At 40.7% G+C, this 21,265-nt stretch overlaps 1 protein-coding gene across 1 annotated transcript in view; it reads right to left on the bottom strand.

Annotated features, from left to right (window-relative positions):
- Nucleotides 1–212: 212 nt before the first annotated feature.
- Nucleotides 213–21,265, bottom strand: part of RASGRF2 (Ras protein specific guanine nucleotide releasing factor 2) — a 224,169-nt gene continuing 203,116 nt past the window's right edge. Inside the window, exons 20-27 of the mRNA XM_061187956.1 lie at nt 16,812–16,872; nt 16,394–16,497; nt 14,169–14,253; nt 11,220–11,417; nt 5,910–5,989; nt 4,378–4,495; nt 3,748–3,816; nt 213–897 (exon numbers count right to left, since the gene is read on the bottom strand). Coding sequence (XP_061043939.1) covers nt 805–897; nt 3,748–3,816; nt 4,378–4,495; nt 5,910–5,989; nt 11,220–11,417; nt 14,169–14,253; nt 16,394–16,497; nt 16,812–16,872 — 808 coding nt within the window. The 3' untranslated portion in view covers nt 213–804. The remainder of the gene's footprint in view (nt 898–3,747; nt 3,817–4,377; nt 4,496–5,909; nt 5,990–11,219; nt 11,418–14,168; nt 14,254–16,393; nt 16,498–16,811; nt 16,873–21,265) is intronic.

Raw genomic sequence — 21,265 nt, 5'->3', positions numbered from 1 at the left:
TGTCTCTCCAAGGGCATTGGCTTCCTGGTCTCCACAGCCTCAGGAAGAAGCCCCCCGGTCCCCCACCTCGAGAGAGCCACTGGCTGGGCTCCTCAGGGGCACAGCTACTGAGTTTTTAATTATGGAAATGTTTCGTACAAATCCACTTGACTTTCAACCTGTCTTTCCTGTCCTGTTGCCTAAAGACTGAAAGAGCAGTTTCAGAACATGCCATTCCTCCAATATAAATATTTATGATGCACTGAGAACCATGCACATGCTGAGGACTGAAATTGCTTATGTGTCGGCCCATCCCTACAGAGGCAGCCTCGGCTCTTCTGGAAGCCTGTAACAAAGGAAATGTAACAGAAGCAGTTAAACCCTAGGAGAAGACTGGGAGGTGCACCGGGCCAGTAAAGTGCCAGCGAAACATCACAAGTCTTTTCCATGGACCCTCGTCCCCGAGCTCTAATAGAACATGCAGCAGAGTTTCAAATTCCCCTTCTTACCTGCTTCATTAAAATGGCTACCAGCAGCTCCCATCTTATATTCCCTCATGCAAATGTGCCCTCAGCTTTACCAAATATCAATCTCTTCACCTTCCCACCCAAGTCTGAAGCATCTGTCTTCGACTCCAACCAACTGGGCTTCCCTGGCTGGAGACAGAATTCCCGTTTGGTTCCATCATCGTCGGGGGACAAAGGAGACTGGCTTCGTCGTCTCCATCACCCCCGTCCTCCCTGCACTGTGGGAGGCATGGCATGCACAGTTCTGTCCCTTCTGCTTTCCACGAAAATTCCACGGACTTGGGGCAAGGCTGCATCGTCAAGCAGGGAGCCGAGGTTCAATTTTTAGAGACAGCTCATACAGTGTATCTTCATCTATGATGAGGGCTTTGTCAAGCAAGTACTGAGTGACCTGGAGAAAAAAGGGGAATCCCCACTTTGAGTTTTTTCACAACACCAGTACGTACATTTTCTGGATGGAACCCGACACAATTCAACGTTTTCTCCTAAGCATTGAAATACTTTAGGTAACTAAAAAATTATGAATATATTCTTACTGTAAAAAAAAAAAAATCACACATCTCTAGTCCTCTGTCAGCTCCCACCCCCAGGCACTGCCCTCAAGAATTGCCACTGTTATCAGTTGGCTTGTATTCTCCCAGACGTTTTTCTGTGTCTTTCTAGACATTACCATGCACTTACAGAAATCATTTTTTCCCCTTATAAATGGTATCAAAATGATACATTTTATTCTGCTTTTGTCAAACTAGAAGTCGTGGAGAGCTCCCCATGTCAGTACAAAGAGCTCTAACTGCTGTGCAGCATTAACAGTGTGACATATCAGAGTTTATTTAATGATCTCATATCGATGGGTGTTTGGTTGCTGTCAGTGTTTCACTATGACACAAAGTTACAGTGAAGTCCTTGTTAGCATGTTTCCTAGTGTTCACATGTGAATGGTCCTCTAGACACTGGAAATGAAATGAAAGGAAAGGATATGGAAATGAACATGTTGGAACATGGGGTAGCTCCATGAAAATATTTCTTTATTTTTACTGAGATATAACAGACATAAGTAAAATTAATAGCTTGATTAGTTTTGACAAATGTAAACACCCATGTAACTTACATATATAGCATGCTAGAGAATAACTCCATCACCCCAGAAAGTTCCCTCATGCAGCTTCCCAATTAACCTGCTGCCAGAAGCAATCGCTGCTCAGATTTCTATCACCACATGTTCTGTCTGCTCTAGAACTTCACGTAAATGGAATCACACAGTATGTACTCTTTTGTGCCTGGCTTCTTTCACTCAGCATAGCGTTTTGAGATTCACTTATATTGTGGTGTGTTTCACTGGTTTGTCCTCTTCCATTGCTGAGTAGTGGGTCCATTGTATAGATGTACCACAATTTGTTTATCCATTCATCTATTTATGGACACCTGGGCTGTTTCCAATTTTTGGCTATTATTAAGAAATGCTATAAACATTTTATACAAGACTTTTAATGGGCATGTTTTCACTTCCCTCTTGGATAAATACCTGGGTCATAAGGTAGATGCATATTTAACATTTCAAGAAACCTCCAAATGACACAGTTTTCCAAAGAGGTTGTACCGTGTTACTCTCACCAGCAGTGTATAAGAATTCCAGTTACTTGGTATATCAATTTTTAATTTTAAAAGATAACATAAAATGACCTCCAAAATTGTTGTACCTATAGTACATAAGAGCACCTGTTATCCCATACCCTAACTAATGTTTGCTGTTATCAATATTTTAAAAATTTGCCTTTCTGATAGCTGATAATGATGCTTCATAATTTGCATTTTTTCTTATCAATGAAGTTGAACATTTTCCAAATATTTACTTGTTTCTTCTTCTGTAAGTTACCTGCTTATAGCTTTGTCAATTTTCCTATTGAGTTGTTTATGCTTTTCTTATAGATTTATAGGAATACTTTTATTCTGTCTCTTTGTTTTGCATGTTACAAATATTGTCTCCTAGTCTACTGCTTGTATTTTGACTTTTTAAACAATTGCCCTTTGTCATATAGAAGTTTTAGATTTTGATTCAGCAAACTTTATCAAGCTTGTCTTTTACAGATTTTGCATTCTGTGTTTAGGGTCTTTCAAACCCAAAGGTCATGAAATTTTATCCTATATTTTATTTAAATAATTTAATATTTCTTTTTATATTTAAGTAGTGAATTCATCTGGAATTTATTTTTGTGAATGGTATAAGATAGAGAGCCAAAATTCCTATTCCATTTACACAATGGTCAGTTTCTTTCTGGCGCTTTCTTTAAACGTCTCCTTTATCCCATATTAGATTTTCATATAGACAAAATCTGCATCTGGACTTTATCCTGCTCCATTGAGTTTGTATTCCTGTGCCAATATAGTCCTGTTTTATTCACTACAGTTTTAGTGTCTGTATCTGGTAGGGAAAGCTCTCCCTTACTCTTCTTATTTTTCAAAAAGTCCTTGTTTTTTTGGCCTATTAAAGCTTCCTTATGAGTTTCATAATAAGTATGTCAGGTTCCATGAACTAATAGGGATAATTGGCTGTGAGTTATATGGGAATCTTCTGTCTTACCTTCTCAATTTTTCTGTAAAGCTAAAATGATTCTAAAAAATAACGTCTATTAAAAAATGAAAAGAAAAGAAGGAAGGAAGGGAGGGAGGGATGGAGGGAGGGAGGAAGGAAGGAACAAAAGTAAAGAAAGAAGAAAGAAAGAGGTAATAAAGACCAGTTATGTTTGGGATGGAGAAAGGAAGGGGGTATAAGACGTGAGATGAGTCTAGAAAGATGAGTAGGGACCATATAATGCAAGACTTTTTGGACATATCAAGATTTTTTTCTTTCCTTATCCTAAGAGCAAAGGGAAGCCAATAAAGCAAACAACTTCCACTGTGTGTTTCAGAGAGTTCTATCTGGCTGTAAATTTGTAGAATGGATTTGCATTCTGTAGACCAGGTAACAGATATTGGTAGTTTGGACCAAGGGTGGTGGTGGTAGGGGTGGTTCCAGCTTCACAAGAAATACAGGATGTAAAATAGATAGAATTTGATGATGAATTGATATTCTTTTTGCTTTCTTTCTTGTTTTTCTTACTCAGAGTTACCAAAGGTTTGTCTGTTTTATTGGTCTTTTCTTTGAGTCAGCTTTTGGTATTATTGATCTACTCTACTGCTGTTTCCAATTAATTAATTTCCACTTTTTTCTTCATTAAATTCTCTTACAACCACACAATATTACCTTTGGCTGATGGTCTATTCGATAGGAAGTCTGCTGGAACTGGCGTATCTCTCTGATGATGTGTGATATCTGACAGAGAAACAACAAAAGCGAAGCCTAAGTACTGCCCTGTGCTGCAGCCCATTCTTCTGGGAGCCCATCCCAGAGTAGTCAGTCCCTTCCTCCAGTGAGATATCTGGAGCCCTGTCCTATCATGCTCCAGGCCCCAGGGCTTTCTTGCCCTTTAATGAGCCACACAAAATGTTAACAGCAAGGAAATACTGAATTCACCATCAGGGAAACAGCTGTCATGGGGTGGCCTCAGGTTCAGGAGTGGCAAGCCCTGGGTGCTAGTGTCCATGGGCTCCTTGCTTCTAACTTGGTGCTTAGAACCCAGCTGTCCAGCAAGAAGCCTCAGCATCTATCACTGGTCAGTCTTAGAAAGTCATCCCTGGAGCTTTATTCCCTACCCTCTTTGTCCAGACTGCAAGCTGAAATGGGCCTGCGAAAATCTCCTGAATCAGTCAACATCAGGTGTCCACCACCTCTTCCACCTCGAGCGTAAAAGCAGTGAACTTCCATGACGTCGCCTCTTCTCTATAAGCCACTGATGTCACTGAGACAGCCTGATTGTATGAAATTCTCACCTACCATTCTCATCTTGGAGAAATTGACGAGGCCTTCCTCAGTAAAGTTTGGTGTTCCTTCTTCAATAAACGCCAGGTCTGTCAGGTACATCCCCAGATAAGGAACAGCAGGGGGGTTACAACTGCAAGACCAAGAGGTACTGTTGTCATGCTCATTCCCACCAGTGTCCACTTACCTCCCCATTTAAAATAAATAGGAAGCAAATGTGCTGCTCCCACCCTGAAGAATAAAGTCTTTTAATTCCATTTTCAGAAGCACACTTACGATATGCAGAGTTTTAAATATGCCTCACAATAGAATATGATACAAAATTACCGCCCATGCTTTACTATGTGTTTGAGACAATGGTATTTCAAACAACAGGATGTCTTACAGACAAATACAAACGTTTGCTAGCGAGACTTGCTTGCAGTATTTATCTGCATTGGCCACACTTCTCTGAGGGGTAAAAGCATATAGGAAAACCCCATGCCCTCACCTCATTAAAGTGCAAACATTCAACCTTAAAGAAGTGGGTGGAAAAAAAAAATCAATGTAATTAGAGCTTGTAAAACTTGTTTTCTGTTTTAGTTAGTATTTAAATGTTTTAGAAGGTACAGACTTAATTAATATCACAACTACATGCTAAAGTGAGACCTTTGCTGTTTGGAAGGGGGATGAATTTGTTTTTCTCAAGGAGTCTAGAGGCTGAGAATATGGCCTTTTGATCCAGAGTGAACTGGGTTTGAGTCCCTGCTTGACCACTTACTAAGTGATGCAGGGCAAACTCTCTGAACCGCAGTTTCCTGTCTGTAAAAGGGAGACAATAAAACTTATCTCTTTAGTTTGCTGTGAGGCTTAAATTAGACACATCAAGCACTTCACATAGAGTCTGTCATTTAGCAAGTATTCAGTGAATAGTTCTTGTACTATTGTTGTCATTGTTGTTACTATGAGTCTTTCTTTCTCTCATGGCATCACAGGACAATATTTTCCAGAGTAAGGCAAGTATGTGCAGTAGATGATAAGAAAACAAGTTGCAGGAGAATACATTTTATTCTCTCTCTCTCTCTCTCTCTCTCTCTATCTCTGTGCACACGTGCATGTGTGTGTGTGTGTGTGTGTCTGTAGAAAGAGAGACTGATCCAGCAATAAAAGGTCAAAAATACGTAACAATAATCAATAGGCACTGGAATATTTAAATAAAAAAATCACAGGAAATCACTGTGTTTAGATTAAGAAATACCAAGTCAAGAAACTCTTTATAGTAAAAGAGTTTGATTTACTCTTTATGTGGTTTGATTTACTATGGTGATATTTTCTTCTTATTTGGAAAGCTCTGCATACCATGAGTATATCCATAAGCTATTTACTTACTGTATCTACAGTATTCCAAATGAAAAGGGAAATCAGAAAAACACCTATATGATGGAAGTTGTTCCCATTTGTTTTTCTTTTCAAACCAAAGTAGGAGGTAAGTGACTATTTGTACACTATAAAAATTATATAAACATATTTGTGAATTATGAATAATTTAATAATTAAGATAGACATACTTTTTAAGGGTTTCTCTGAGATTTTTAAATCTTCCTTCAGATGAAATAGTCTTCTGAAGCTTGTCCATTAGAGCTTTTGTCTAGAAAGAAACAAATAACTTAGTATGTCATGAAAATATTCCTATGGTTTGGTAAGGTGGTAAGTTACCAAAAGATGCTCAGTTCTCTTCTACAGTGGCAGTTACTGATACCTTTGCCAGACTATTGTGATGTGATATGACTTTCAAAGTATAGAGGGGGGCATTATATTTAAATTTAATGTTTAAAAAAAGGAGGAAGAACACGTGGAGAAGAAAAGTGACTATACTAATCATTGAGCCAAAAAGAGAGAAAATGTGTAGAAAAGAAAAACTGTAATGTACAAGAAACTTAGGGACTTAAAGAACTGAAAAGCACATGTTGAATAGGGAATCTTAAAGGAGAGGTCTTGTGTCAGGGAGTTTTCATGATGAATCTTTTCGACTGTTAATTTCCAAGTCATCAAAGCACATATTCTGTTGCTTGGCTATGGACTGACCAATACCGACTCTGATGAAATGTGACATGTGTGTGACAGGATAATATGCTCTTTGTATCCAGTGCCTAATGGCTGAGGCCACCACCGCCTTAGAGGGAGGCAAAACCCAGCCATGACCAAGGGGTCGGTGTCCAGCTTTTGGATTCTGATATAGCTGTTTGAAGCCCACTTTAAAAATACTATTCCATAAAGACGCAGACGTAGAGAATGGACTTGAGGACATGGGGAGGGGGAAGGGTAAGCTGGGATGAAGTGAGAGAGTGGCATGGACATATATACACTACCAAATGTAAAACAGATAGCTAGTGGGAAGCAGCCACATAGCACAGGGAGATCAGCTCGGTGCTTTGTGACCACCCAGAGGGTGGGATAGGGAGGGTGGAAGGGAGACGTAGGGGGGAGGAGATATGGGGATATATGTTTATGTATAGCTGATTAACTTTGTTATACAGCAGAAACTAACACAACATTGTAAAGCAATTATACTCCAATAAAGATGTTAAAAAAATTAAAAAATTTTAAAAATTAAAAAATAAAAATAAATAAAATAAAAATACTATTCCAATACCCGTTCATCATAAAATCTCTCAACCATGAAAGAATGCTCAACATCATTAATCATTAGAGAAATGCAAATCAAAACTACAATGAGATATCATCTCACACAGGTCAGAATGGCCATCATCAAAAAATCTAGAAACAATAAATGCTGGAGAGGGTGTGGAGAAAAGGGAACACTCTTGCACTGTTTGTGGGAATGTAAATTGATACAGCCACTACGGAGAACAGTATGGAGGTTCCTTAAAAGACTAAAAATAGAACTACCATACGACCCAGCAATCCCACTACTGGGCATATACCCTGAGAAAACCATAATTCAAAAAGAGTCAAGTATCAGAATGTTCATTGCGGCTCTATTTACAATAGCCAGGACATGGAAGCAACCTAAGTGTCCATCATCGGATGAATGGATAAAGAAGATGTGGCACATATATACAATGGAATATTACTCAGCCATAAAAAGAAACGAAATGGAGGTATTTGTAGTGAGGTGGATGGAGTTAGAGTCTGTCATACAGAGTGAAGTAAGTCAGAAAGAGAAAAACAAATACAGTATGCTAACACATATATATGGAATCTAAGGAAAAAAAAAAAAAAAAAGGTCATGAAGAACCTAGTGGCAAGATGGGAATAAAGACACAGACCTACTAGAGAATGGACTTGGGGATATGGGGAGGGGGAAGGGTAAGATGTGACAGGGTGAGAGAGTGGCATGGACATATATACACTACCAAATGTAAAATAGATAGCTAGTGGGAAGCAGTCGCATAGCACAGGGAGATCAGCTCGGTGCTTTGTGACCACCTAGAGGGGTGGGATAGGGAGAGTGGGAGGGAGGGAGACGCAAGAGGGAAGAGATATGGGAACATATGTATATGTATAACTGATTCACTTTGTTATAAAGCAGAAACTAACACACCATTGTAAAGCAATTATACTCCAATAAAGATGTTAAAAAAAAAAAAACTCTCAAAAACTAGGGAAGAGAAAGTAGCTTCCTCAATTTTAAGAAAAGCATTTACAAAAAGCCGCAGCTAACACCATCCTTAATGGTGAAAAACTGAAAGCTTTCCCCCCAAGATCAAGAACAAGGTAAGAATGTCCTCTCTTACTATCCTATTCAACATAGCATTGGAAAGTCTAGCCAGAGCAATAAGGCAAGAAAAGGAAATAAAAGGCATATAAATTGGAAAGAAAGAAATAAGATTGTTCCTGTTTACAAGTGACATAATTGTCTATGTAGAAAATTCCAAGGAATCTACAAAAAAGCTCCTAGGACTAATAAGTGAGTTCAGCAAGGTTACGGATACAAGACCAACACAAAAAAATCAATTACGTTTGTATGTACTAACAATGAATGTGTGGAAACCAAAATTAAAACCACAAGAACATTTAAATATCTCCAAAGAAAACGAAATATTTAGGCATAAATCTAACAAAACATATACAGGACTTGTATGTTGAAGATTTCAAAATGCTGATTTAAGAAATCAAAGAAAACCTAAAGAAATTGTGAGAAATACTGTGTTTATGGACTGGAAGACTCAGTGTAGTAAAGATGTCAATTATCCCTAAATTGATTGGTTTAATGGAATTCCAATGGAAATCTCAGTAAAGCTTTTAAGACATAGTTTTTATCCTAAAATTTATATGGAAGTCACAGCACCTAAGGTAGCTAAAATAATTTTGAAAGAGAAGAATAAAGTGGAGGAATATAGAAAGAACTCTCAAATCTCAAAGGTAAAAAAACCAAACAATCTAATTAAAAAATGAGCTGAAGACATGAGTAGGCATTTTGCTGAAGAGGATATACAGATGCAAACAAGCACATGAAAAGATGTTTAACATTATTAGCCATTAGCAAGTGCAAATTCAAACAATGGTGAGATTTCAAAATGGCTAAAATTAAAAATAGTGATAACACCAAATGTTGACAAGAATGTGGAGAAACTGGTTTACTCATACACTCCTGATAGGAATGTAAAATGGTACAGCCTCTCTAGAAAAGAGTGGCAGTTTTTTATAAAGCTAAATACACAATTACCATATGACCCAGCAATCGCACTCTTAGGCATTTATCCCAGAGAAATGAAAACTTATAGTCACATAAAACATATTCATGAATGTTCACAGCAGCTTTATTTGTAATAGCTGAAACTGAAAACAACCCAGATGTCCTTCAAGGGGTGAATGGTTAAACGAAACGTCATATATCTACACCAGGAGGTACTGTTCAGCAATAAAAAGGAACTAAGAATTGATACATGTAACAACTTGAATAGATTTCAAAGGAATTATTCTGAGTTTAAAAAAAGGCAATCTCAAAATGTCATATACTGCATGATTCCATTTATACAACATTCTTGAAACGACAAAATTACAGAGATGGAAAACAGATCTGTGGTTGCCAGGAGTTAGGGAGGGAGAGGGGGGAAGGTGGCTGGCGCTATAAAAGGGTGGCAGGAGGGATCCTAGTGATAGAACTGTTCTGTATCTTCACTCTGGTGGTGATTACATGCATCTATCCCTGTAATAAAAGCACACTAAACACACACACACACACACACACACACACACATGCATACACACAAATGAATACATATAAAAGTAATGAAGTCTGTATAAGATTGGTGGATGGTACCAATGGTTAATTTTGTGGTTGTGATATTGTCTGTAGTTATGCGAGATGTTACCACTGGGGGACACTGGGTATAGGGTGGAAGGGATTTCTATTATTTCTTATAATTGCATATGGACCTACAATGATCTCAACATTAAAAGTTTTTTAAAAACAGTTTTTATAAAAGCTGTGGTTTTTATTTGCAAGGTCCAGGCTTTATTCACAGAAGAATTTGCCAGTTCTAGGGGCCAAACTTGGGATTCTTAGAGCATTCCATTTTTACTAAGGAATGGGGGGAGGGGATAAAAGATATGACTTAGGCTTGGTTTCTTGCTACATAGGGAGGAATTTAAAAGGCTTGGAGAGAGCAAAGAAAATTGAATAGAGTAAGAAGCAATGTCTCTGAGAGGGGCTTAAACCCTCAGAAGGGGCAACAGAAACCAGACAGCTTTGAGGAAATGTCAGCAGAATATATGCTATTCTTCCTGCCTGAAACCCTGGAGGTGGGCACCCTGAAGGCACCCTTCACCAACTTTGGGTGGTCACAACAAGGCAGGCACAGTGGTCTGTGAAAGAAGGATATGCAGAGAGGGCCTGGCATAAACACTCCTAGCCTCTGGCGCCCATGGGACATGGAGGAGCCTAGAAAATTCCCCCAACACCCTTTGAGAGGGTCAAGTGAGTTATCTAGTAATGAAGAATTAGCCTGCCCACTAGGGATCAGCAAGGGGCACCACAGCCTGTAGTAGAGGTAATACGCACCCCATCTCAGAGAATCAGCAGAGCCAGTGAGAGATGAAGGGGAGGTGAGGTCAGCCAAGCTCCCTGCGTGCAATAACCATGCCACGTTCCTGGCAGGGTAGGATGACCATTTGAACACAAGGCACAGTCAACTCACAGCGGCTTGTACCCAATGACTAAACTGCCATAGACTACAGCAGGAGGCCAGTGGGTGCACACAGCCTTCCACAAGCCTGGAAAAGCCCTCCCTAACACCCACTGACACTCAGGGGGAAGAACAGGAGGAAGAGCAGGGGGAAAATGGTGATGTCACTTGAATCTTGAAATTATCTGAAGGAAAAAATAAGTGTGAACAAGCTAAGTCCAATTAAAAGAAAATTAAGAAAGTTATATTTCTTCACATTCAAGTCATTATGCCCAAACTTGACTACCTGAATGACAAAGAAGAGGTGAACATGGAGGCCCTCTGTCCCTGGTCTTTGGCCCTAAGGCATTTGTACCTTTACTTTGAGGGAGAAAGAATGGATCCACGGACATCACTGTGCCCACTTGGAATCAATGCACCCTCCCTAAATAATTCAGGGAACAGCTCCTGACTGTCAACCACATTGTCTGAAGTTGTCCCCAGATATGTTATAATGAATATTTTGGTTTGTATTTTCGTTTCTAAATTAACCATTTAGAAACGTATATGAGCGGAATCAATTAAGTGGTAAGAACACAGTAATTACCCACGTTGGCACCTTTCTTTGGCAACGGAGCTGCTCCTTTCAGCTAATTATTTCCTAATCAGTAATATTTATCTTGGCTCTGATCTCCCAGTGTCGTCTCCTCCTCGCAGCAGCGGGAGGTGTCGCCCGCTGATGCTCACCTGCTTGGACACCTTGGCCCAGGTTTTCTTCAGCCGGTAGACGGCACTTCTGTTTAAGGCTGAAGTGACCTCCAGCACGCCGTTGTAGTTGTGCAGGCACCGGCAGATGTCCGCCACGGCCACCCACTTCTCAATTGCGTTGGCTCGGGAGCTGACATCCGCATAATTCATGATCTGGGAGGCCACCAGGTTACTCATCTGAGACAATGGAAAAGCCAAGAGAGGCCAGCTAAGAGTCAAAGCAATTCATGCAGGCAAGATACCTGAATTACCTACAGAAATGTCAGCAAAGCAGGTGTCAAGGGATGCGAGATCAAGGTCCATTTAGATATCAACCTTCTGAAGAAACTAAAGTCTGTAATGATAACAATAACGACACACGAATGAACACCTGCTCATCCTGAGTGAAGAGAGGGGTTGTTCGGGATCAGCTTGTTGGGGGAAGAGGTGATTTTGCTAATCAGTAATTTTGATGAAGGAGTCATTTCCAATAATTATTGAGAGAATGGCAGAGAATGAGCTAACCCCTGAGGAATGGCAACCTTTGCAGATCAGGGGTTTCACTTCTTGGGGCCTCTCCCAATGTTCCTTGGGTCCCAACAGTGTGGGGATATTCACTCTAGGAAGCCTCAGTTATCACAAAGAAAACACATTTCTCCCCAATCAAATCAAACTCTAACCTACCAACTCTCAAACCAGAAACCCTTAGGTGCAGAAGAGAGAACATTTTCATCTTCTCATCTTGCTGAATTTTTTTTCCACCAGCAGTTAAAGGGACCTATAGTTTCAAGGCTAAGCACTGTAATTCTATTAGTTAAAGCCAAGAGAAAAAGAGGCAGCTTAAGAAGCTCAACACTTAGAATATGGAAAGGAAAAGGCTAGAACAGGATTGATTACTAATAAAGGGAATCTGGGGTCCATAATCTTATATCCATACACTAAATCTGATGAGTACACCAATTCTTTGATAATTCCATAGTTATTTTAGATCTCACAGGGTCTCAGAACTATCATTGTGCATATTTATTAAAGAAATTATTTTGTACTGAGCACCTAGTAAGGACCATTCTTTTAGGTTGTGGGAACAGGAAAAATAAATAAATCAGTCTCCCTGACCTTAAGGCGCTGAGCCTGGTTAGGTGGGAAGGTGAGGAGAGGCAGACAGAAACAAGTCAATACCACAAAGCGAAACGCAAAGCTAGGGCTGTGTGGAGGGGGAGTTTGAGAAGTAGAGGCAGCATGGGACAGGTGGCCTAGTACAGAGGAAAGAGATCGTGCCTGCACTGAACCCTGAAGGGTGAGGAAGAGCTAGCTACTGCTTCCCATCAAAGTAGAGGAGTGTCTGCAAAGGGACAGAGGGGGAAGGCGTGGTGGCATGGAGGATCTGGCAGCTGTCAGAGGAGCACGGGGGTTGGTGAGAGACAAGGATGACAGGAAGCGGGGCTCCTGCAGGCCAGGTTGAGCGGCTGGGGCCGTATTGTGAAGGTGAGAAGAAGCCACTGACAAAATTTCATCAAAGAGATGTAATTAGATGGGCCTCTGAAAGAAGTTATTTCCGTGACACTGTGTGGAGAAAGGGTTGGGTGGCAGTGAGATGGGGGTGGGGAGACAGTGAGTTAGGAGCTCTTGGAGAAAAGAATGAAAGGCCAAATCAAGATTATGGCAGTGGGAAGGAAGGGGAAAAGAAGAGTCTGAGATGTATAGATTTAGGGTTCACTAACATGTTGAGGGGTGAGCGAGGTGGGGAAAGGAGAAGGCGTAGAAGATGACCTCTAGATTCCGTGCTTGGTTGAGTGAGTGGCTAGTGGGGCCATTACCCAAGACCAAGAACAGAGAATAAGATGAAGAAGCAGGCTTGGTGGGTCTGGGAGGTGATGATGATGAGTTCCATTTGCAATCTGGACACAGTGCAAGTGGCCACCCAATTAGAGACATGTGGGTATGGAGCCTGGGACTGAACCTCTGATTTGAGTGTCCATTTCATCCCAAGTGTATGTACAGCACAGGCAAAAAAGAAAAAAAAAAAGGTTTATTGTGCACAGAAGGGGCTCTGCTTCTCAAAGAGTGGCCCAGACAGGTCATGTGTCCTGTCCTTTAGGAAGCAGTGGCATTTGATGCTTATTATGTAATAACATCTATTCCACATGTACCCTCAGCAAAGCACTGTCTTGGGAATTTGCACTGTTGTTTTGTATTTTGATTCTGGATGACATTAATTTACCTACAGGTTTCCTGGTAGTCTTTTTTTTTTTTTTTTTAAACATTATCATTACTCCTTTTACCGTACTTTAGTAGAATTGAAAAGGGAGCCTTCCCTTTGCCGGGATAGGCCTGAAGACATTCCAACATCTGTGGTTCTTCCACAGGACTAAGACCATTAGAACAGCACCAATAGGGAGTAGGAGGGTATAAAAGCAACTCCATCTTACTGCTGCAGAAGAGCAGAGGGGGAGATGGACCGACAGCTGGTTACCTTTGCACACAGTCTCAGCGTCACTGTAATTATGCTCAAAGAGGTTCCTTCCCACCCTGGAATGTATTGGGACTGAATGTTCAGTAATGACAAGGAGAGCTTTCCCAACCCAGCCTTACCATCACCAGTACCACCAGGGGCCAGTGACACAGTGCTGTTAGAACTAGTCAATCTATGACCATGAAGTAATGATGATCATGATAAAAATAACAGCAGCTACCTATGCATCATTGAGCACTTACCAGACTTGTGTACCATCAAATGTGAACCTCTTACGTCTGGAAGGTAACTGGAAGTTACCACATCACTGTGAACTCTTAGAGGAGATTTAAGCTTTTTTTTTTTTTAACATTCCATCAGTTTTGTTTAAAAAGTGGGTGGCAGACTTCCTTTCATTTAGAGAAGGCATCTAAAGACCCTGATACTCATCTTCCTATAACACTCCCACCCAAGGTTTTATTTTTATGGTTACTCACATCATTGAAGTGTTGGCTGGTTTTCATAATGTAAGGTGTTCTTTCATTTTTATCCAGCTTCATCCACCCCTGCCCAAGAAATTCTCTGAAAATTCCAAACAAAACACAAAATCAATTAAGTTTTTTAAGGGTGCCTATGATCCTGAATAATTATTATGAATATTATATACATTAAACTTGACATTGCCCAACTCTTGCTGTTCCATCTCAAATGAATTTTAGCTCAATTCTACCATTTCACCACTTGATGCCAAAATGAAAAGATTCTTCAGTTTCAGCTTTCTCTTATAAATGTTTGGAACCGGGTCCCTATTAGGATCATTATAAAGGCTTCTCTGAAATTGGAAAACAATGACAGGAGGAATAAAGAGCTTAAGTGCTAACTCAGAAACCAAGACCATTTTCCCTGGATCAGCTTTAAAAAATCTTAAGCCTTAGCAGAAGGCTTGAAAAATCCATCACTACCAAAAATGTTAATCAAGAACAGCATGTTTTCCTCCACTTTGCTCTGACAGTCTCCAGGAGAATGTCAATTCCATGGGCAGGGACTTTCCTTTGTTCTCCCCAGAGCCCGGAACAGTACACGTGGTAAGGGCCGAATGAACAAATGCTGGTGTTAGCACTTTGCAGCCCGTTCATGTGATGAAGGCAGTTACGGTGGTGGGACCTCAGCCTGGAGGAAGGTCTGTCTTCCGAATAACATCCCTGCTCCTTCATTTCACTCATGAGTGGGTCACCGGATCACAGCAAGCAAGGGACAATCAAGCTGGAGCATACAGGAATTATTTTGTCAAGGCATTACCAAAAATAAAATGAAATTACTCTGACACATTCTTAATCCAGCAATGTTGACTGAGTCCCTTGACGTGGGTGGTACTGTTCCCATCCTGCAAGGCTGTTGGACATAAAGATGTGCTTTTTCCACGGATGAAAATTGGTACATGTTCACAGCGGCACAGAGGAGGAGAGGTGAGAAGGGTCCCAGGAAGAGACCACACCAAGGGCAACCACAAAGATTCAGGCTTTGCCGTTTCTCCTCTTCCATAGCGGTCATGCTCCCCTCCCTCCTGAATCCTCACTGCACTGGAGGATAGTCAGGAGGTGGGGGGAAGAGGCACTGCACTCCTAACTCAAGTCATCAAATAGTCAGTGGGTTCATTTGTACGGCCAAGGGGCCACATTCCTTTTTTCCCCATGTTCATGGATGGGCCTACAATTGCTGAAAGAGGGAAATAAGATAAAATGCATAAAAGAAAAGTCTGCAGGAGCATCTTCCGGCCCTGCCCCTTATACTGTAGCTCTGACCACCAACACGGCTACGCCTGAGCCTCCATCATCCTGGATGTCCTCTTCTCTACATACGACATGGACCACACTCATACCTCTTACCCAGCCCCTCCCTTACCTTTCATTTAGTTATAATTTCACAGGGGACTTATGCCAACAGTTGTTACTTGTCCAAACAAAGGCCTTGTTTGTGGAGCTGCTGATTAGGACAGCAGGAGGGGGCTTAAAGAGCCTCCCTTACTCTGCACACGAGGCAGTTAAAAGGCAGTAGTGACACAGATGCTCATTACGTGACAGCGTTCACTCGGCAGATACCCACTCCAAGTGTGCTCTGTGCAAAGCACTGTCTTGGGAGTCTACGGTGTTCTGGAGTCTCGATGCTCAGCAATACCTGCTGATTTATGGACGTGGGGGGAATATTGCAGCAGAATTTACAGAATTTCCCAACATCAGTGTTTCTCAAAGTATAGTCTTAGACCACGCAGAATTATCTGGGAGTCTCATTGAAAATGAAGTTTCCTGGGTCTCAAACCTACTGGAATCAGGATCTCTGGCGAGGGGGTGGGCAGGGGCCGGTACCTAGGGATGTACATTTTTAACAGGTCTCCCAAATGATTTTAGGCACCATGAAGTTTGAGAACCACTGTTATACTGTATTGAGGTTTCTATAACACAAAGATGTGAGAGGACAGAGAACTTCGCATTCTATGGTAACTGTAGTACATACAGAAACACAAGAGTGACCATCCTGAGAGTTCCCAATATTTCCATATAAATATTTCCAACATAAAGTGGAACCAAAAGACATTCAAGTGGGACCAAACCAACATAAGATTAAGAGCCACAGCTCTGCGCACACACATCTGCTGAGGAACAATGTCAGCTGTAAGGCAGCCGGTCCTGCCTGCAGGGACCTGCTGCTGTGAGGGCACACTCACTCGTAGGGAATGCTTCTGAAAACGATGTGGTCCAGGAGGGTGATCTGCTCAGCCAGCTCCATGGCCGACAAGGTCTCAAAGCACTCAGCCTTTGGACAGTCCGTCTGCAAGAGATGAGGGCAGGGAATGAAACACACCTGGAAGCAAGGTGCCTGCCAGCTCACTGCAGCTGCTTGGAGTACGAAGTCCACCCTAGATTCCAGCTATGAAGAAAACGGCAGAAAACTCAGAAATATCAGCCGGCATTAACATCATGGAGCAACTGCTAAACCCCAAGCCAAATCTGGTTCTTCTCACACAGTTGCAGCGACAGAATATACAGTCCAGAACCCAGTTATCAGTTATGGGCACAGTGCTTGCCTTTGAGAGGTAAGTCTTAACATATAATTGTGCAGGATAAGACCACGGCTGAACTTACCAGTTGAATTATATCCTCCAGTTTTAGGTGGATGTCATCTTGATCATCTTGTGAAAGGGCCCTAAAACAAAGTCAAAATATCCTCCATGAAAAGAAAATAGACGTACCAGAAATGAAATGACAAAACGCAGTTCAGTTTTCCCTGGGTGGAAGTCGGAGGGTTCTGGTCTGTGAGGCTGTGGAGACGTGAGTTGAAGACAGAGGGTCAAGGAAACAGGAAAACACACACGTTAAAGGCAGAGGAGGATCATCAAGAGAGCTGACTTATAACAAGGAGCCAACCTGTTACATACAAGTTGTAAATAAAACACCCACTGTGAAAGTGAAGCAGAGGGTAAGCTGGTGCTTTGCGTTACTGAGCGGACCTATGCCACGAATCTGGGTGCCTTGCGTTGCTATCAGTCAGGGTTTCTAACAGGCCCAAGTGTCCCATCCACAATCCTCCAGCCCCTACCCTGGCCCCTCCCTGCTGATGCTGAGGCAGAAGATGCAGGCATAGGTAGACCAGAAGCTCAGGGGAGTTCCTGGGTAGCAAGAGTTCAAACAATACCAGGTAGAAAGCCAGCAGATGAACTCTTCCCCTTTGCTTCCCAGATGGGCTTTCCTGAGACACATTTGGTACTGTATCCCCACACTTGGTGTTATTCAGCTCTCAATAAATATTTTTTTTGATCAGTGACAAATGAATAAATGAATACATAAGTTAAGGTGGGTGCTGGTTTCAGAGTGACAGTGATACTTTCACGTCCAAGAGAAGTTCAGGGTCCAGGAAAATTAACCTGATTATATAACTTGCCATCTGGACCAAACACTTTAAGTGTCCTAAAATGAAGGCACAATCACATATTAAAAGTATTAAAATATTTAAACAGTGCCCAACCATGTAGCCTGTCTGCTGGAGGACACTAGTTTTAAAAAGCAACAATGATGTGATGTTCTTTTGTGTTCTGAGTTGATAAAAACCAAACTATCACCCTCGAAAATACAAAACCAACTGAGGTGGGTACTTGTATGCTCATCATGCCAGGCATGTGCTAACCATCTGACACACACTCTCTCCTATATCATAAAAAATCCCTTTAAAGTAAGCATTATTATCTCCATTTTATAGATGAGGAAACAAAAGCTCAAAGTAATGGGACTAACTGGCCCAGGGTCCGGTCCAGTTTGCTTTCCTGTTGCTCTTGCTTGTCATGAGCAGGCTTATGAAAGGCACCACTTCAAAGGTCCAGCATAGAACACACACTAGAAAAGGTCAATTCCCTTTCCTCTATCTTCCTTCTCTCTAACAAAAATTCTTGGCTGTTTACCCGGGAGCAGAATCCTTCTAGATCACAGGAATGGCAATCTTCCTGTCTGCAATTAGCCGCATCATTTGTGAGAAGAAAAAGTCACCATATGCTAAAGGGCAGATTAAGGTGAGGAAAAAATGAGTAAACATAACTCTTTCTCCAAAGACTGTTACATCACACTTAAGGGTTAGACACAGGGGAAAAGTGACTCTTTCCCAAAGCTCATGTCATCCTTTCTACGGTAGCCTGTGTTCTTGGAGAGAGATCAGTGGCCTTATAACTATGTGTACCCGTGGAAAAGATCCTTTTTATGAGGCTGGGCAATATTCTTAGCTTGGAAAGAAATGGTCCAGAAGTTATTTCACTTCTATCAAATGTTCCTCTCCTCAACGATCTTACCCTAATGTTCCAGGATACATCTGGCCCCATTCAGTTACCTAACATTTCTCTCTTCAAAAGAGTCTGCCCTATAAATCAAAATAAATGCTATCTCTTTTGAAAGTGTCCCCTTAGAACAAAAGTTCTTAACCCTAGAGTATCACTAAATAATCTCTAGAGGTCCACAAACTTTTAAAAATGATATGCAAATGTGTGCATATATTCATATATTCATTTTTCTGAGAGGAGACTGCTTCCATCATATTCTTTTGGGGAATCCATGACCCCCAACAAGGTTAAAAATAACTATAGAAATGTATACTCTGCCATAAAACGGCATGTGACATTGCCATTTTACAAAAGATTTTCAGTATTATTATTAAGGAACCAGCTCCAGAATTTGATGCCCACCCACGAATTCATTAGTGATGGCAAGTCGAATTCTTTTTTCTTTTTTTTTTATGCTTATAGTTACAGTTTTATTATAAAGGATATAACTCAGGAACAGCCAAGTAAAAGGAAGAGATGCATAGGGCAAGTCGAATTCTTAAGGTAGATGTGACTTGAGGAAATAGCTCAGAAAAATATAGAGATGTGTTTAATAAATGAGGATGATCCAGCTGTCAAAAAATACTTTGCACCAAAATTAAAAGTGATTAGAAAGTAAAAAACTGAATTATGACTAATTATCTTTGAAGACATTTTCAAGCCAGGAGGTGAACAAAATCCACCTAGTAAGAGAGGTAGCCCCTGACTACAAATAAGAGTAGGAGCAAGAGGTCATTTTGGTGTAAAAGTTCTAATGAGTCTGAACAAAATAAATGCTATGCCTAAACACTGACACGTCAAATATTCTTGACCTGTAACATGTAAACATCCACAGTGAGTACCTTAGTTTGATGCAAAAGTTTCACAGAAACACAATCGCCTGGATTTCCTTTGATTCTGGTAAACTGATTCAATTAAACCAAGCAAAACATTTATCCTGGCCTGTTCATTTGAATACCTGGTTTATTGTATGAAGCAATTTGAAGAAAGTAGTTTTTCTTCTACAAAAAAAAGGAGTCTAATGCTGCTTGGGGCTGTGTGAGGTTTGTGGGTCCCCTTTTCATGACTGAACTCATTCCAGTTGACCATCCAAGAAGTCAATCATTGTTTCTTTTCATTCTATGGCATGTTAGTTGTCTACAAAAAAAACTATACTGCATAGATTCAAAAGCCAGCTGGTCAGACAACGTTGGAGGGTCGTGGTATTTTAGGAATACAAAAGTCTTGAGCAGAGGTTTTTATTCACAAACAGGGCCACAAAATACCTATGCTAATTAAACTTCTTCAGCATAAAGTAACCCCTGTGACACTGTGTAAGGAGGGGATGATTCATCATAGAAAGCTTTCACTTTACTGCATTAATGTATTATGTGTTTAAATACATGTGTCATGTTTATATCTCACTGTTATATGACTTGAATGCATCTAAATCTTTAACATTGGGACTATTTTTTTTTTTTTTTTTTTTTTTACCTCTCACAATCCTAACTTGTATTCCATGGGAGGTATGTTCAGAAAAGTTCCCTTCAGATGTGAAGGCCTCTCTAACCCTGGTCCAGTTCCAGCAGAGGATGGATTTGCTTCTAGTCTTCTGACTACCTTAGAGTTTGATGAATACTCCAGGATCCTGGGTTTTCCCCACATGTATCACTCATTATGATCAATTTAATATTTATGCACTTATAATGCAATACCAGATAAAAAACTTAAAAGGAAAAGGGATTATGCAAATTCTAGAACTAGAAAATTTCCCCTTCAAGTGTAGAAATCATGTAGTCTTAAAAACAGAGCCAAGAGCAACTGGCCTCTGTCCTCGAATGGGCTGCTTGCTTGGTACTGTGACGGGCTGGCCTGGGCCCATGGCATGGCCTGCCTCAGACTCTTCTCCTCCCCACCTTGTGAATGGTTTAATCTCATGTTGCTTCTGGGACCTGCCAGACCACCTCTTCCTTCCCATGCTTTCTCAAGCATGACTTTCCTTCCTGCTGGGCTTACTGGGGCCCATTGCTACCTATGCTCTGGCACTTTTTTTTTTTAAAAAAGGCAGATGTCCATAAATGCATGGAAATGTTTAATACTAAATTCTCTTGGTTTCAGCTGAAAATAATTCCCTGTTTTCAAATTAAAAAATGAACTAACAGGAAAATCTTTATAATTTTCAGGGTTGTTAAATAATCCTTTTTATTTCTGTTTCTTTCTCATATACCCCATGATTTCCTTTTTTTCACAAAAAGATTTCATGAATGATAACATTCCTTCAGTTGATGGTTCTGTCTAGGTCTTACTTCCTACTCTACTTCCTAATCATTCTGACATGATTTTTAAAAACACACATTTCATACATATAAACATAAGTATCAGATATGGAAAATTATCAAAACCCCTAAAAACTAATACATGATTTATTCCTCCTATAATCACAATCTCATGTGCTGGGATAGGGACCCTCAAACATAGTGCAAGTGGAATGAATTACTTGGTAGCAGACATTCAATCAAATATCAGTTGTTTTCTTGTACCAGGGTTTGTTTTGTGTTGTTTTCCACAAATCTATTCACTGGCTTGTTGGGAAGATAAGTTAGTGCCCCAGGGACTCAGCTGATTCAAACTGTGACTCAGGGTCTGGCTGTCTGCTCAGCTAATGGGCTGGTGACCCCACCAGTATCTGTCAGCTTTAGCTGACATGTTCAGGGCTAAACAAAGGCTTTGGTTTTGTTTTGGCTTCATGGGAAGAAA

This window comes from Eubalaena glacialis, chromosome 4 (genome assembly GCF_028564815.1).
Source record: "Eubalaena glacialis isolate mEubGla1 chromosome 4, mEubGla1.1.hap2.+ XY, whole genome shotgun sequence".
In the NCBI taxonomy this organism is placed as follows: Eukaryota; Metazoa; Chordata; class Mammalia; order Artiodactyla; family Balaenidae; genus Eubalaena; species Eubalaena glacialis.
Note: the sequence above shows the minus strand (reverse complement) of the source record. Positions and strands in the feature narration are given on the sequence as shown.